At 37.5% G+C, this 18,276-nt stretch overlaps 1 protein-coding gene across 1 annotated transcript in view; it reads right to left on the bottom strand.

The window, feature by feature from the left end:
* EPRS1 (glutamyl-prolyl-tRNA synthetase 1) overlaps positions 1-18,276 on the bottom strand; it is a 66,413-nt gene that overhangs the window by 13,653 nt on the left and 34,484 nt on the right. Inside the window, exons 17-26 of the mRNA XM_082612079.1 lie at positions 18,157-18,274; positions 14,785-15,144; positions 7,512-7,745; positions 6,183-6,445; positions 4,220-4,271; positions 3,538-3,747; positions 3,080-3,152; positions 1,680-1,759; positions 1,350-1,451; positions 154-309 (exon numbers count right to left, since the gene is read on the bottom strand). Coding sequence (XP_082468205.1) covers positions 154-309; positions 1,350-1,451; positions 1,680-1,759; positions 3,080-3,152; positions 3,538-3,747; positions 4,220-4,271; positions 6,183-6,445; positions 7,512-7,745; positions 14,785-15,144; positions 18,157-18,274 — 1,648 coding nt within the window. The remainder of the gene's footprint in view (positions 1-153; positions 310-1,349; positions 1,452-1,679; positions 1,760-3,079; positions 3,153-3,537; positions 3,748-4,219; positions 4,272-6,182; positions 6,446-7,511; positions 7,746-14,784; positions 15,145-18,156; positions 18,275-18,276) is intronic.

Raw genomic sequence — 18,276 nt, 5'->3', positions numbered from 1 at the left:
GACAGATTGGCCTGAAATTATAATATGGCCTTAGAAAACATGTGATATACTGATTTTTAAGAGTCTACTTCTCTGATGACAGAAGAAACTTGTCAGATCTGCCCACGGGCTATGCTTACAGTCACCTAGGAATCCTATACAGCAGTTTGATACCTGGATAGCTCTTCCACTGGCAGATATAAATGCTTCTACTGTAGTTGTGTAGTCTCCTCCTGCAAATTTCTCCTTTTCAGTCTTTCTTCCCTTTACGACAGGAATTGCCAGGAGTTCTTCATATACCTGAGCATATAAGTCAAGTATCTGCAAAACCTGTAACAACGTTTTAAATGAAAAGTGTTCAAATTTACGATATATATTTATTGATGGTAGATCAATAAAAACTGTACTATTTAAAACTAATTGTGGGGCTTCCTGGGTGGCGCAGTAGTTGAGAATCTGCCTGCCAGTGCAGGGGACACTGGTTCGAGCCCTGGTCCGGGAAGATCCCACGTGCCGCGGAGCAACTAAGCCCATGCGCCACAACTACTGAGCCTGCGCTCCAGAGCCCCCAAGCCACAACTACTGAGCCCACATGTCACAACTACTGAAGCCCACACGCCTAGAGCCCACGCTCTGCAACAAGAGAAGCCACTGCAATAAGAAGCCTGCGCACTGCAACAAAGAGTAGCCCCCACTCGCCGCAACTAGAGAAAGCCCACGCAGCAACAACAAAGACCCAACGCAGCCAAAAATAAAATAAATAAATGTATTAAAAAAGAAAAGAAAAAAAAAACTAATTGTGGTGGGAAAAGCACTTCAAACAATAAAAAACTTTTTTTATGGAAAGGTCAAAGCAGCCAGTGTGAATTTATTAAAATATTCAACAAAGCAGTATGCAAAATAACTGGAATAATTTTTTAAATATAAGTAACTTTAGAATATAAGAGAAAATAAATGCTTATGAAAATTACACAGTAACCAGGGTAAAAATCTCCTGAAGAATAATTAATTTCACCCGTGGGATTATAATTTCTTCTATACAATGAAGTCCAAAACTATTTTCATCTGAAAATTTAAAACGGCACATCTTCTAATAAAATTTCAGTAGGCAGTTTCTTAAGTCCACGTACATGTGAATTAACTTGTTTTTTCTTTTAACAGATACATGAATTTTAAGGAACAAAATAATTTATATCAGGAAATTATCTTTTAATGTCATTTTGAGATCAGACCAAATTCAACTTACAGTTATTTACTGAATGATTACTATGTAAATAGATAGCACTGCATTACTTACAGCTGCGGGGGGGAAAAAGCACAGCCTGGACAAAGGATAAGAACATAACTAATATGGAGGACAACGGTTGTACCTCTTCTGCTGCCTCTTCAAATGTAGCGAATGCGCTGTGCCCTTCCTGCCAAAGGAACTCACGAGTCCGTAGGAAAGGCTGAGGATGCTTGAACTCCCAGCGCTGCAAGAGGCAAGAACACAATTTAATCTTCAGAGAGAGCTTTTCAATTTCTGGTAACAACTTTATACGGTAAGTCATCAGAAATCATAACTGCAATCCAAAATACTTCAAAAATGCTTCCATACTCCCAATCCTTTGAATATAAAAACAAGAAAAAAAAATGTGTGTGTGTGTGTTTAAATGAGTAAGAAGAATAATGAAAGAATGTAAGAAGGGGTGTGCACCTACCACCACATTGCACCACTGATTGAGCCTGATGGGCAGGTCTCTGTGGGACTGCACCCATTTCGCGTATGCAGGATACATGACTGAAAAGACACAGGAAAATACAGGCAGAGTTAGTCACTAAAGGTTTTATTCCCCTTTGAAGGCTGGTTGGCGTTAAACAGGAAACATAATTAATGGGAATTAAAATGCTGTGCTTGTGCAGGTAAGTGAACGGTATTGTATTCCATCAAACGAATTAGTCAAGGGAACAAGTCCACCTAAAACTGACCGTATTTTATTTTCTTCGCAATGAGATTTACATTTAATTTTATAGCTTTTCGGCTATTTTACTTCTAAAAACACTAAGTGAAGATCTTACAGCATATACTGTGCTCTATGTTAAGTTCTTTCCTTTCATTATCCTGCTCAATCCTCACATTCAACCCACAAAATAGATATCATAATCTCAATACTGACAACGTGAGCTGAGCTTAGAGAAGTTAAATCACTTGCTGAATCCAGCACAGTTACCCATTAGAAGCAGAATTTAGGTTAAATCCATCTGATGCATCTACCCAGGGTCTGAAACCTCTTGCCATTAACTGCTAATTTAAGTGAAGGTGCCTTTCTTATCATAGCCTATTCAGGATTATCTATAATTAGTAAAACAAAATATAACTTTGCCAACCTGGTATGTGAAAAAAAGCTGGCGTCATAATTTTAATAATACATCATTATACTATTATACAAGAGTATCGCTAAAAGTATCAAATAAAAAGCAAACAATCCTTAACTCTAAAGATAGATAACCCCTTTGGAGACAGTGACAAGCCCAAAGACTCAAAATTTCCAAGCAGTACTCCCATTTATTATGTGCAATTTTAGGAAAATCATTTAACCCTTCAGAGATCTTTTTTTTTAACCTGAAAAATGGAAATAACAATAGCTGTCCCTACTTTCCTAATTACACTACTGTTAGAATAATACAAGGTGTAAATGAAATCACTTAGTAACCTATAAAAACCCTATATAAATGTAAATGTAATATTAAAATGACTAATTTGAAGAAAATAAGGCATTAAACATTAGTGTTTGCAATTTTACAATCAATTCCAAGAATAAAAACTATTCTAAGAATAAAACTTCTTGGAAAGCTCTGAAAAATTAGAGCATGATATTAAAAATGATTTAAAAGTGCTTTAAAAAAATCTTTATCCTAATGATAAACAGCTCCACAATGAATATTGTACAGAGAATAAAATTCTATGTCACTTAAGTCTGCATTTATCTTCAACATTCATTAAACTTGATATCATCAATAAGGATTACAAATATCACAAAATAAAAGGTGAGACTCAACTCTAGAAGCTGTCTCTAATGTTCAATGAGCTTTTCTCCTGTGTTCCAAGGCCTATCCTCACCTGTTTCACTGGTAGGACGAACAGCAATTGGTTCTGCCAACTCTGTTTTGCCAGATCTTGTCACCCAAGCAACCTAGTAAGATGAAATCATTTTTCATACATTTTTTAAACAGCACTTTAGAGGAAGAGCACAGTTATAGTCAAATCTCTATTTCAAGTTTTGCTATATCAATTAAGGCAAGTTAAAATAACTGCTTCTGTTCACTGTGAGAAAAGGCAGATACTTACTCTCTTTATAATGTTTACTGAAAAGTAAAAGCCAGTTAATTAGTGAATGTAACAAAAAGAATCATGACTTGCCCTGATGAAAGAAATCTAATTTTTTTTAAATAGCTTTACATTTCTCTAAGTTGGCTGCAGTAACTTGCCTTTTAAATTACTATTCAAGTATGAACTGAAAATACACTTCTGAGTTCATGACAGAAAACTGCAAAAATAAATAAAGCAGGCTAACTTACCTCAGGGGCAAAGTCAGCAACATGAGTCTTCTCTTTCTCTAATGCACCTTGAGACACAAACATGGGGAAATAGCAGTTTTCAACACCAAGTTTCTTGATCTCAGCATCAAAATAGTCCTTGATGGATTCCCAAATGGAATATGCCCAGGGACGAAGGATATAGCAGCCACTTACATCATAGTATTCAATCATTTCTGATTTTGTGATGACCTTTTTAAAAGAAAAATATAGTCCATGAAGCCTAAATTGAACCAAAATTATAGTATAAGTGCCAAGAGTATGATAGCCAAGCTTCAAGTCTGGAGGCTTCCCCTGTTGGTGCATCCTCTTAATGTGCATGTAAAATGGATCATTCTAGACTGAGAAACACCAGGGCTCTAAATTCTTAAGATGACTTGAATTCTAACCTTGCTTCTGCTGTTTTACTCTTTTGTGACTTAGGACTCATCCCTTTACCTCACCAAAAAAACAAAACAAAATAAAAAATCAAATAATGACTATCTCATAGGGCTACTTCTCAATTCAATACTTTCTGTGACATTGCTTTGAAAACTGACATGTTACATGACTATGCTATGTATTATTAAAGGCAATATGCATTATTACTTTGTGTCTGGATTTTAGAATCTAAAGTAGCCTTTGAGAAATTTAAAACATAAAAATCAACTGAACCCATACTCACTTGAGAATACCAATCTGCAAGATTTTCTTCTTTTTTTGCCTCAAGACCCAACCTGCAGATATAAAAAATAAAATACAAATCTCTTCATCCAGCAATTGCTTTGTGGCTGAATGGAAATAAACCTCTAAACCTCAAAACAGCTTGGTTTTCCTTCAGTCTGAGTTATTTCTATATTTATATCTCTTCTATATTCATTCCCATGATGTTTTTAACATAGAAAACAGTTCAATCATCTCTTAAAAGATCGTGTGATGCTATCCACCAAAAGCTAGGAAAGCTAATAAGCGTAACAAAAGCTATGATTTTAATGCAGGCATTCCTTTTACAAAGTTCTTTATAAGGAAATGTATTTGTAGCAAAGACAGAGCCTATTCTCATAGTGTTCTCACTAAAAAATAAAAAGAATCTTTTGCCAGTTTCAATCCAGATAAAAATATAGTTAGTAAAATCAGTGTCTCATTGAAAGTAATATGTAAAAAGTAGTAAAGACAATGGCTATATGTATACATGTGTCAATATATAAGTGTGTATATATATCCTTACATGTAAGGTTTCTTTTCTATAAGTTTTTCCTTTAACCACAGTAAATAAAAGTTGCAGAGACAGATGCTTCCAAAATAAATTAGATCTGCCATAAAAAACTATTCTAGAGATATGGGAACTATTCTAGACATATGTATATGTATAACTGATTCACTTTGTTATAAAGCAGAAACTAACACACCATTGTAAAGCGATTATACTCCAATAAAGACGTTTAAAAAAAAATGTTTGAAGTCATTAATGATGGTGATTGTGCAATAAACTCTAAGAAAAAAAAAACTTAATCTAGACAATAATCTTTTTAATGAAACACCAACCATTATTCAGGAAACTGTGGTCTTATGATCCACATAGAAAAATCTACCCATTAGTTATGTTTTATAAAAGGTACATCTTTTTAGAGTTTACAAACAAGGCTTTATTGGCTTAAAATCTTAATGTATTTATGTTTGAATTCTCCACTGTTTCACTGATACATCTCAACAAAATGCCTACATGAAATCTGGCCCTTTCACAAGCAGTCAGAAGGTAAAAAATGAGAAGTGCTATTCTCACTTCTACTATTCTATAATGCTGATCACCCAGTCAATGGGCAAGAAAACAACTGTTGTATTCTCTTGTTTGAGGAGACACTGTGTGTATACTGTGAGTGACGAGAGGCAGAATTTGAAATTCAGCTAAACAAGTCTAACACCAAAGTATCTCTAAATAGTAGCTGCTAACAACAGCCTAACTTAGGTTCAGCTTAGAGTGAACCTCACGTAAAGTTCACTCTAATTTTGGGATGTGGATAATGGGGGAATCATATTGTTCATACGGATTAGAAGATATTGAAACACCATCTATTCCACAGTGCTGTCTTTAAACCAGCTTTGTTTTATATTTAACCAATCTTAAAAGCCTATTGAGAACAAAGTTCTCGTTTAGTCCCCACAAAAGATTTTCATTTGAAAAATCTGCTGAAATGCAAAACAATGTGTACAGTTAGGCTAACAATTGTGTTACAAGGGAGGAAGGAGAGGAAAAAATATATATATATATATACACACACACATATATATTTGTTTTTACTTGTGTGAGCAAATGAAAATCTCTCAGTGGATAGGGAAGAAACTAGTAACAGTGGTTACCAATTCATTATGGTGGCAGGAGGAACTGGGAAGATGTGAAAGAAGCATAGGAGTGAGACTGCACTGAACTTTTTATATTCTAAGATTCTGGAACCAAGCAAACGCATGTGTTACCTATTTAAATAAACAGAAAATGAACAAAAACTATCTGCTGACATTATACCTTTAGCATTCTCCAATTTAATGTGATAGTCAAACTAACCAAAATTTGTTTCTTTTAAAAAATAATTAAAAGTTCACTTCATCCAAAACTTTGCTTTACTTCAAATGAAGTTTCCACGTTTTATTACCTGGTCTGCTTCTTAGGCCCCTGTGCTTCCCCTGGTCCACTTGATGACAGCCCACTTCCTTGGTTTTTAGAAGAGTCTTTCTTTTGGCCATCGTTTTGTTTCTGAGTTTTACTCTGCTTTTCAGATTTATTTTCTTTTTCTTTCTTTTTCTTATCTTTTTCCTCAGCCCCATTGGCAGAGACAGGCTTATAATCTACTCCCGTCAGAGACTTGTACTGGGCCTTCAGCTGAAGGAGTTCTTGTACAGCTGTATCTACCTGATCCTTTAATAAAAGAGGAAAAAGAGAAGAGAGCATTTAATTCAAATCACTGTCTGAGCACCAATGTCCAACGCTTTATAAGCAGATTTGAAAACACAAAGGCAGAGGGTATGGGGTAGGGGTGGAGAATGTTAAATATACACTACTGAAAATGAATAAAAGAGCATGAGAAACAGAAACAGAACTGGAAAATACTGACTTAAAAACTGTACTATAACTGCACTGTTCAAAGGATAGCCACTGGCCACATGTGGCCAATTAAATTTAAATTAAAGTAAATAAAACTTAAAATTCAGTTCCTCAGTCACGGAGCCACATTTCAAGGGCTCAACAGCCCTTGCGGCTAGTAACTACTGTACTGGACAGAACTGTCAGAGAACATGTCCATCATCTCAGAAAGTCCTATTAGAAAGCACTAGGATGTAATACGTATTCTACTGTAATTTGAGTCGAGTCATTAAATTACATAAGTTGAACACTTCACAGTTATAAAAAATGACAGTAACCAAGTTTCTATATTACTAGTTAAACTTCAAAACCTATAACGACTTACTGTCTTCCACTCATCTGAATCGGTACCAACAAATCCTCCTCCTATAAAGATAATACAACTAGCGCACACCATACTAGAGCTCAAGATAAAACTTGCCATTTGAGATTGACAGAGCTTTAGGAGAATGAGTCAAGCAAAGAGTACACATCGAGGGCCTACAATATGCCAGGCACTGATATGGTCTAGGTCCCTATTCTCAAGGATCTTACAGACAAGAGAGAAACAGACAACTTAACAATTAAACTAGCTGTTAAACGATTTAAGTGTTATGTCAGAGAAAGGCAGTGTCATATGAGAATGACCAGGCCACTCTAGTTGGGATGGGGGATGGGGGATGGGGGATGGGGGATGGGGGTTAGGATCAACGAACGCTTCTCTAAAAGGCAAATGAAAGAGTTGAGAACTGACATCATGAGTAGAAGTTAGCCAGATTTGACAGGACACAAAGGGTTCCAGGCAAAGAAAAGGGCCTATAGTGTAAGAAACAAAAACACACAAACATAATACCACACTAACCTTAGAAGCTTTTTCAGCTTTAAGTTTTCGAACTACTTCTCCTTGAGTAGCTACTTTGTCAAAAAGTGATTTGGCTTCTGGTGTTTCTGGACCACGAGGCTCAGAGCTTCTGGATGGACTTGAATGTGAACTTTGTGATGATGGGGGTTGACCAGGGACGTACTCCTTCCCAGTTTTTTCTTTATACTGAGCTTTCAGGGACAGTAAGCATTCTACAGCTTCATTTACTTTAGCCTGAGATAAAAGAGAAAAAAAAAGATAAGTATTTAATGCTTTCTGAAAATTTCAATGATTATTAAAAATCATTAACTACCACCAAAATATCCCTGTAAATAATCATCATGGAGAAACCCAAGCACAAAGGAGCTAAATCATCAGCCTAAGATAGCAGGTGAAAGCTAAAGAAAAGTTCAAAATATAAATATCATAAATCTACATACAAATCCAAAAGTAAACATAAATGCACATACACATAAAATACTATGACTTTACACTTTACATATGTAAACAGACAAATTATAGAACATCCCAGCAAACTGTCAGTTTCCAAGCCCTGGGACTGTAAACAGTGGAGCCAGAATTTACAAAATCAGAATTTGCCTGTATGAATCCTTATTTTCTTCAGCCTATTAAACAGACACAAAATACAGCACTGGAAAAAAAAACCCATAGTATGGACTCAACTAAAGAATAGCTACATCACTCTTAAAAATTTACAGTGAAATGAGAAGGTATGTTGAGGTTTTAATAAGACATTCACCTATATATATCAGCCTCTGATACTTCAACAGAATTATGATGAAAAAGAATGAAATACTCAGCCCAACTGAGACGCTTGTGACTTCAGCAGAGAAGGACAGGCAAAGGGCCCACGCTGGACACCCTACGTGCATGGTGATACCACCATCTAACCACAAACTACACTATATACTATATACTATACCACTGGAAAGTCAAGGCGTCAATCAAAACAGAGAAAAAGTGCCTCGCAATTACCTTATCCAAGTTTTATGGCTACGTTCTAACAGTGCTCCAAATCGCTAAGAGGAACCCAACACAAGCAGAAAGAATACTAAAATGAGGGTCAAAGGAACACAGGAAGAACCGGTATACCTTCAAAGAATCTGCATGTACAAAATAGCAACTGACATTTCCTTGTCTAATACTTTATGATACGGCTTTGCTGCCTGTTAGAGTCTGCCACACTAGGCATCACAGAGGAAGTAAAGGTAAGAGGAGAAATTGCAAAGAGAAATGAGTAGGTGGTCTGATTTGTACTCCTGACCTGTCTCTTGTTTATATTCTGTCTTTAGAACTGAATGTTTCCACAACAAAATCCTAAGAAAAAGAACATAGTTAATCAGACACACAAGAATCAAGAAACTTCTATCAGCTAAAAGAAAGAAAATGGCATAAAATAGTTAAGGGACTTTCCTGTAACCATTTCTACAAAAAAGAGGCCTATTTGAAAGAAGTTCCTTTTTATACTATAAGCAGGTATTGACTAGAGTTTGAAGTCAGATGGCACACATTTCACAAAGGAAAAACCCTTGTGTGGCCAGATTACAATTTGAAATATTATAAAGGAAAAAATTAATATGGACAAACCACTTCATTACTGAATGAAATATTTTAAAAGTGGAGTAAAATTATATATGTCTATATCCTCTCCAACTGAATTATTATTAATTAACTAAATTATTCAGGTTATTTTTTGAAACAGTGAAATCATACTACTTGCTATGCACTTTTTTTTTTTTTTTTTTTTGCGATACGCGGGCCTCTCACTGTTGTGGCCCCTTCCGTTGCGGAGCACAGGCTCTGGATGCGCAGGTCAGCGGCCATGGCTCACAGGCCCAGCCGCTGCGCGGCACGTGGGATCTTCCCGGACCGGGGCACGAACCTGTGTCCCCTGCATCGGCAAGCGGTCTCTCAACCATAGAATTATCAATATAAAACATAATTACTATCATTTTATGGCCTATTTACTCTGTGCCAGATATTGTGCTAAGTGCTTTACATGGACCATCTTATTTAATTCTCAAAACAACCCTTATCCATTTTATAGAAGAAAAGCTTAGAAAGATTAAGTACCTTACCCAAAGTTATACAGTAAGTGGTAGAGCGAGAATTTTAATCTACGGTTTATTCTAGAGTCTTTCATCTTGAACACAATAGTATGCATCGCATTATAGAAGGTATGAGACAATGATCTAAATTTCAACGTTCATTTTAATCCTACTAACTAACATGCCATGAACACTGCTTTTTCAAAAGAGGTTTTTGATTCTTACTTGAATATGTCTCATAGAATGAGAAAAAAATAATTTCTTTTAGTATTCTAGTTTTCTGGAATAAAAGACATTTACAAAGAGAAATTGGATAGTACTACTCAGTAGTACAAGATTACACAACAGCAGAATGTTAAAAAGCACTTGTTAATAGATCTTAAGTCTTTAATGGACAAAGACTGTTTTAAACTTACCTAACGTGACAACACAGACAAGAAAAAAGTTTTCAATAAATAATTGTTGATGCGGATGAATGAGAATGGAAACAGCCTACAAAAAGACTTCAGTAAAGGTTTAAGATGGGAATTTGAGGAAGTAAAAATGACGTTGAAAGAATGATTTAAAACATGACTGAAAATGTAGAAAATGGACAAGAACACACCTGGTTGGAATGCATGAAAAGTACACAAACTGTTTTTGCGGCAGCCACTAGATGGAAACATTTCCCCATGGGGAAAGGAGGCAACTTTAATAAAAAGAAAAACCTAGAACTTAACCAATTCAAAACAGTAAGAACAGAACCATTCAAAATGGCCTCAGCACCTCAATGATAAGTGAAAAAAGCTTTAAAAAATACTTTTTTCAAACTGTATTTTTTTCCAACTCTATTCACAGTCACCCACCTTTGCTCCTCACTAACACAGCTGAGGGAATTACACCTCCACACATTAATGACGACTCCCCAGAGCAAAGATTCTCACTTCGCTGGGGGGCCGGGGGCGGGGGTTGGTGGTGAATGGTAATCAGAAGAGGGAGTCTTTCAAATGCGGGAGGGGGAGTGCGAAGCTTGTATCGTATTTAAAAGTCTGCTTGGGGGCTTCCCTGGTGGCGCAGTGGTTGAGAGTCCGCCTGCCGATGCAGGGGACACGGGTTCGTGCCCCAGTCCAGGAAGATCCCACATGCCATGGAGCGGCTGGGCCCGTGAGCCGTGGCCGCTGAGCCTGCGCATCCGGAGCCTGTGCTCCGCAACGGGGGAGGCCACAACAGTGAGAGGCCCGTGTACCGCAAAAAAAAAAAAAAAAAAAAAAAAAGTCTGCTTGGAGATTTAGCAAACTTAAAAGTTTGAAGGTTTTCAAAGAAAGGCATTTTTTCTCTAAATCAATGGATTAGAAATCTACGTTTAGCTTAAGCCCATAAGAAACAGCCCGTTTACTGAACCTGGATCCCAGGAACCAATACAGCACAGTAAAGGGCCCAGACTCCTCAGTCAACCTGGATTAGAACACCTGTTTTGCCATTTCTCACCTGGTTCACTTACCTACATCACAATGTATCTGTTACTTTTCTGACACAAATAAATCAATACAAACTCCTGATTTTCCTAGAAGATCCTTCAGCTGAAGTAAGTCTTGTGAAATGTCTTGTTTCACAAGATGGTTGGACTTATACTTGCTTAGAGCAAAAGTAAGTTTGCATTAAGTACCACATACAAATATAGCAGAAACCCACTAACACAAATTCCAAACAAGAAGCTCAAAACCATCAAGGGAAAGACGGGTTTGTTTCTTCTCATTTTCTCCGCCTACGACATTTATTTTTTGGCCTGAGAATTCTTAAGGCTATTTGGGGTGGGTGTGAGGAGTAGTGGTTTTCCAGAACAGCCTGTTTAATGGACAAAGGGATATAACAATGTGTTTCCTTTCTTGATAAACTGTGATTTGGGTTTTAAAACCAAAAACATTGGTGTAAAATACAAAAGAGCAAAGGTTGGCAAAACATTTAAGATGAATTACTGGGGGCATGAAATGCAAGGTGCTGTGAATTAAAATGCTGCCAGCGCAGAAGTAAAAAGTGACCAGCACCCCCTCGACATAGATGAGGTTTGACAAGACGAAACAATTGTGGATTATTATTTTGATTCAACATAGTCATCATCTGATTTTGCTCCATTCATTACTTCAATTTTTAAAATCCTTAACTATAAAGGTTCGGAAAAGCCTTTCCTCTAAGGGAAAGACTTTCCAATAATAAAGGGCCCGGGCCAGACAGTAAATATATTAGGCTTTGCAAGTCTGTTGCAACTACTCAGCTCTGGAATTACAGCGCTAAAACAGCCATGGACAATATGTAACCTAGTAAGTGTGGTTGTGTTCCAGTAACATTTCACTTACAGAACACAGGTGCAGGCCACAGTTTGCCAAGCCCTGTCCTGGAGTCTGAAGTGTCACAGTATTCCATAAAACCGTTGATTTACCATTTTCTGACTCCCATTTCAAGAAATTCTATAAATTCATGTTCAAAACACTTCACTCAAATTTCAAATCAGAGGAACCTGTTCAAAATCAAAACTTTAATTTTTGGAACTGTAACTTTAAAACTTTCAAAGTTAATACTTAAAATTTGAAAAGTGGCCTTAACTATTAAAGTAACTCAGCAGTAAGAGTTATTAAATATTTGGTGTGTTCTTGGATATCCACCTCACACTCTGCTTGATCCACCACTTTAAAGCAACAATCTACTGGGCAGGAGGAAAGGGAAAGGGGAGCAGAAGGTGGACTTGAAGGAGCACTGAGGGTGAACTTGAAGGCTTTTATTCTTTGCCCACATTATGCTTATATTCTGCCTTCATGCTTAAAAGTTCGTGCCCGGAATCACTGATCTGATCCTGAAAAAGAAAAGGGGGTGGGGGGGAACGAATAGAGGAAGAAAAGTCTCGTTGAAACCTGTTAAGTATAAAACCTCAGCCGACCACTTTCCTTACTTTAGTGGTAGGAAATGGAATGATAAAGCGGCTTTGACAAATTATTAATGTTAAAGCAAGCACAGACTTGCTTAATAAATAATAACAAACTAGTAAAACCATGACCCTCTGGTGCTTAGAACGTCTCTAACTGGAAATAACTTGGGAATGAGTCAAAATTGGAATCCACGCATTGCAAACTTCAGGAAGTTACTTTTACATTCATATTCACTTCAGAAAGTAGTTTCTCAGTGGCTACTGAAACCAACAAATAAAAAAGGAGTATTATCTGAATATTAGTGTATGTGGTGTTGTGAGAATTAAATGCAAAAATAGTAATGTATAGTGAACAGTGCCAGATATAGTCTACGTAACACTTCCATTCATAGTAACTGTGTTGGTTCTCTAGGAAAAAAGAGCAATTTACTACTGTTAGCATTTAGAGGAAAAAAAATATATATATATAAGTAATATTTTGAAACACAGATACGGTACATTGTAGGCTTTCAATAAATGTAGGTTAAACTACACTGAAGTCAGATTCATTTCAGTATCACATTTATCATTATCAAAAAGCACCTAGTGAAAGTACCTGCCCAATTTCCAAAGGAATTGAGTTTTTTACCCACAGGCTGATTTTCATAACTTCAACAGTGCTATTTTATGGATGTAATCCATTAACCCAGCAGGATGGGAAATAAGAGTCGGCTGTTGCTCTGAGTATAGTGGTTGCCGTTGTTACTACCCCACACGTAAGTAGCTGACCAAGAATCAGCACAGAATATCACATGCTCTACTCAGAATGAAGGAATTTAAAGCGCAAAGCCCTTCCCCTCAAATTACATCTAGAGAAGGGTCCTTAGTTAGTGTATGACATATACAGAGAGTACAAAATGCTCCTAACCTCACCACAGGATAGGAAGGATCCAGGGTTTATATGCCCAACCCATACACCTACCAGCCTTTATTCCTTGAAGCAAAGCTGTTTTAGAGCATCACAGCTATGCAGGACTTCAACAGGCTCGTTAAAGAGAAAGGAGAAAAGATTTCTCACACTTCACAATGAAGAGACAGAAAAATAATAACTTCTGGAGCAAAACCCAAGATCTCCCCAAAGCGTTTGCTCTGCTCAGCAGAGGTCAAATGTCCACGAATGAAAGTATCTTAGGGGACAGGGTCAGATGCAGAAAAACTTGTTAATGAGGTGAGGAATCTACAACCTCAAGTGACTTAATCATTCTCCAACCAAAGCCCAGGGCGTTGGCCAGACGACAGATCCCCGGGAACATTTTAGAACAGACCTCCTCCAGTCACGTAAGTCAAGCCCAGTGGTTCATCACAGCTCTCTGTGTTCATGCCACAGCCCAGATACTCCAGTTTTTGGTAGCTTATCCAGTTAGAGCGCTACTAGTTTGATCATGTTTTAGAACTATGCTACTATGTGAGTAGAACTACCTGTCTTGATTATTAAACTTGATTCTTCTCTCTCCCAGATGCCATTCCTTTTGCCTCTTATTTAGAACAAGCAATCCTGTTCCACACTCAGTGCTACCACCCACTTGGCTAAATGTTTGGCCTAAAGATATCGTTAAAACGAGAATGAAATTTATACTTCAGTCAAAATGTGGTATCACTTGAGGGCTCCCCTGTGAAAAATCTGATATAGTCACTGGTCAGAAACCTCTTGACAACTCATTATTCCCTGAATATCCCTTGACCTTTTGCTGGTGCATCTTCTACACCCAGTCCCAGGCTAGCGGCATCAGCACCGCCTGAGCAACTCTTTACAAATGCATACTCTCTGCATGCTCTGGACTCACTGAAGCAGACACTCAAGAGGTAGGGCCCAGCAGCCTGTGTTTTAGCCAGCTCTCTGGTAATTCTGATGCACCATAAAGCTTGAGAACCACAGATCTACACTTAAGAGTACCTCCTCTGAAAGTCATTCACCTTAAAGGGCTTCTTCTACTTCAGGACTACTTTAAATATCCTTTATAACTGTTCCCCCTTGCCTGCCACTTACAGACACAGACGCTTCTGAGAGCCATTTATACATATCCCACAGGATTACAGTCTGTGCATGGCTCTTCCTCAGCCCCACGTCCCCACTAGATGGTAAGCTGCCTCGCACTAATATTTCCAGAGCTTGGCAGATACACGTATCAATAAATGTTGACTGTTACGTCAAAATACTCAATCGGACAGTCTATACACAACATGTGTCATAAGATGAGACTAGCCTAGGTCGTTTGACCTCATAAGCTTACTTACAATGTGTCTAAACTCATTCCAGGATACTGACCTTAGGGGCTTTTTCAGCTTTCAGTTTACGAACCACCTCCCCTTGTGCAGCAACTTCATCATACAGAGATTTATTTTCCAGAATATCTGATGATGATGTAGAAGAAACATTCTGTACTATTGCAGCAGGAGGATTTCCAAATGTATATTCCTGGCCAGTTTTCTCCTTATATTCAGCCTTCAAAGCCAAAAGCTGTTTTACAGCTGCATCTATATCTTCCTTTGCTGCTTTCTTGGCTTTTAATTCACGAACCACATCCCCTTGAACAGCCACTCTGTTGTAAAGGACCAAGGAATCCTCAGACGTAGCACAAGTATTATTCAAAGAAGGAGCTGACCTTGCCTTAAGAGGAGTAGCTGCCTACAGAGGCAGAAAAGCAAAAGTAAAATTAATTCATGTTAAAAATCTTTCCACAAAATTATATCAAACTGTTTTCTAATGTTTTGAGTTAAAAACAAAATTTTAAAATTTTACTCCTTAAAAAGTTTAAATGAATAATCTCATTCCTAAAAATTTATCCTGGGCTTCCCTGGTGGCGCAGTGGTTGAGAGTCCGCCTGCCGATGCAGGGGACGCGGGTTCGTGCCCCTGTCCCGGAGGATCCCACATGCCGCGCAGCGGCTGGGCCCGCGAGCCATGGCCGCGGAGCCTGTGTGTCCGGAGCCTGTGCTCCGCAACGGGAGGGGCCACAGCAGTGAGAGGCCCGCGTACAGCAAAAAAAAAAAAAAAAAAAAAAAAAAAATTTATCCTACTGAGAAATAACAGAAGTAAACAAAGGTAGAGCTACAAAGGTATTCACTGGAGCATTTTTATTACAGCAAAAAACTGAACCTAAATCATTACCATTAGAGGACTATTTAAAGAAATCATGACACACCCACCAGATCCGAGAACAAATCACCGCCCTACCACACACTGGCTGTGCAACCTTGAATTGGGTACTTAAGCCAGTTCTGCTTGTTAACCATACGAGAGGGATAATAATTGTATTGAACTCATCAGGTTGATGGGAAATAAAAGGTAATAAATCTATGTGAAGCTCTTAGTTACAAAGGCTGAGAAAAAGTAAATATCAGTAACTTAGGTATTATTACTAATTTTTAAAAGATGAGACATATCTAGATTGTTGACAAGGCAAGAGCTCCATGAAATACTGTGGAACAATTTTATAGTAATGCTGTGAAACAATTCCATTTGTGTAAAATTATACATTTATAGGCATATGGTTGTATATAAGCATGTGCAACAAATCCAGAGATATGTTCCCTAAACTGATTTCTGGATAGTGAATAACTATACTATATTTATTCTCAATGTCATGCTCTTCTTTCGCTTAGGATGTTTTCCTCCTACTGAAACCCTTCCAACTTTAAAACCCTGCTACACCATACCTTCCCTGTGACTTTTTTCTTTAATGGTCTTCTACTTAATTTTTCAGAATAATCTCATACATATTCATTGAGCCATATGTATTAAACTCCAAAATGTTTGTCTCTACTCCAGAACTCTGTCCTGATACCAGACCCAGTATTCGGAATGGTCTTCCAGACATCTTTACCTGGATAGCTAAGAGGCACCTCAAGCTGTATCAAAGTTGCATTTTACATGGAGATTAGGTTCTAAAATCACCATGTAAGTCAAAAACCACATGCACTAAAATATTAGTCCCCCAAAATTCCTTAAATAACTCATAATGTATAGTGGGTTTTTTTGGTGAGGTATATATATGTATAATCATAAACATTAATGTGCATAATATTATATAATAAGGGAAGACTACAATAAAGGAAGCCATTGTATCAAACTATATACACTCTGTTCTGATACACTTATTTTTGTTAAGATGAACTGACTCATTCATGGTTGGTAAACAGGGGAACAATATCAATATAATGCTGAAAAATCACATCACCTTGTACGTGATTTCTCCCAGCGTGTTAATATTTTATGTCAAAAGAGCATAAAGGAAAAAGCTTACTCACAATTAAAGAGAAAGCTTTAGAAATACATGACAACCTTACAGAAGAATGAGAAAGTCTGTATAAGTGCATTCCTTTAGGGCAGGTGGTACTTAAAAAAAATTGTTTTCCATAACATTAAACCATCTAATGAAGGTGTAAGCACGGATGAAGAAGTTTCAAAGATATTATATATCCTCTTCTGCTCAAAAAAAAAAAAAGAATTTGAAGCAGGGTACTCCCTGGATCAGACTTTAATTTTTTTTAATTAATTAACTTATTTACTTATTTATTTTTGGCTGTGTTGGGTCTTTGTTACTGTGCACGGGCTTTCTCTAGTTGCAGTGAGCAGCGGCTACTCTTTGTTGCCGTACGCGGGCCTCTCACTGTTGTGGCCTCTCTCCTGTGCAGAGCGCAGGCTCAGCGGCCATGGCTCACGGGCCCAGCCGCTCCGCGGCACACGGGATCCTCCCAGACCGGGGCACGAACCCGTGTCCCCTGCATCGGCAGGCGGACTCTCAACCACTGCGCCACCGGGGAAGCCCTAAGAACAAAATCTTTTATAAATTAAATTTAAGTTTCTTTTCCTTCAATTTATGTATATTATTTTTTTCAAATGGCTACTAAGTTACTGGGATATAAATATTTATCTAGTTGCTTGAACTTAAACTACTTAATAAAGAGAACAGTTAGGAATTTCATTCAGCCTAGAGGTGTCATGAAAAAAATTACTGGGAAACTAAGCATGCTATGAAATGAGGAAGTTTGAGGACCTCTGGCCTGTACAATAAAACCCCTAATTCTCTAGACATGTCACGGCCTCTCACATCCACATCCTGTAAAATGAGGACAGAAGCTGTGTCTCTATCTGGAGTGTCCTCCAGACCTGGACTGCCAGGAAGATTCCTAACTCATTCTTAAAGACAGAGATTAAGCATTACCCCTAAGATGAAAAAAAACCAGAAAGAGGCAACGTTTCTTATTTACCCTTTTTCTCTTTTCTAACCCTCAATGACTGTTGGGAGCTCTTCTCCAAGATGCACTGGAGTTTGATAAAGTGCAGACAGGGAGCCAGAAAACCAGGTCACTGTCCTAACACTGTCATAATGACTATTTTCTTGGGCAAGGATCTACTACAGCTCTATTAGAATTTTAAAAAGGCTTTTCTAAAAGATTCTTTTAATCTAGTCTTTCTTACTCTTTCACATAAAAAAAACTAACTTTTAGAAATCTTGTTTTGCAGGGTATTTTAAAATCTTACAAGAAAGAACAACAACAAAAATCGCAGAAGTTAGAGTTATTGTCTTCTTCGATCTCAACAGTGAGGAAGACGATCTTTGTAAACAAACAGATTCTAAACCCTAGGACAGAAAGATCACTGATTAGAGACATATCCATCAAAGTAAATTATTTACCTCATTCTTTGTTGTTTCTACTTTGGTCTTTTCCTTCGACCCAGATGTTGGCATTTCCTTCGTATGCCCATCAGGAATGTATATCAGAATGCATGGAGCTTCTATGCAACTATATGGACT

This window comes from Mesoplodon mirus (genome assembly GCF_964341445.2).
Source record: "Mesoplodon mirus genome assembly, chromosome: 3".
Classification (NCBI taxonomy): Eukaryota; Metazoa; Chordata; class Mammalia; order Artiodactyla; family Ziphiidae; genus Mesoplodon; species Mesoplodon mirus.
Note: the sequence above shows the minus strand (reverse complement) of the source record. Positions and strands in the feature narration are given on the sequence as shown.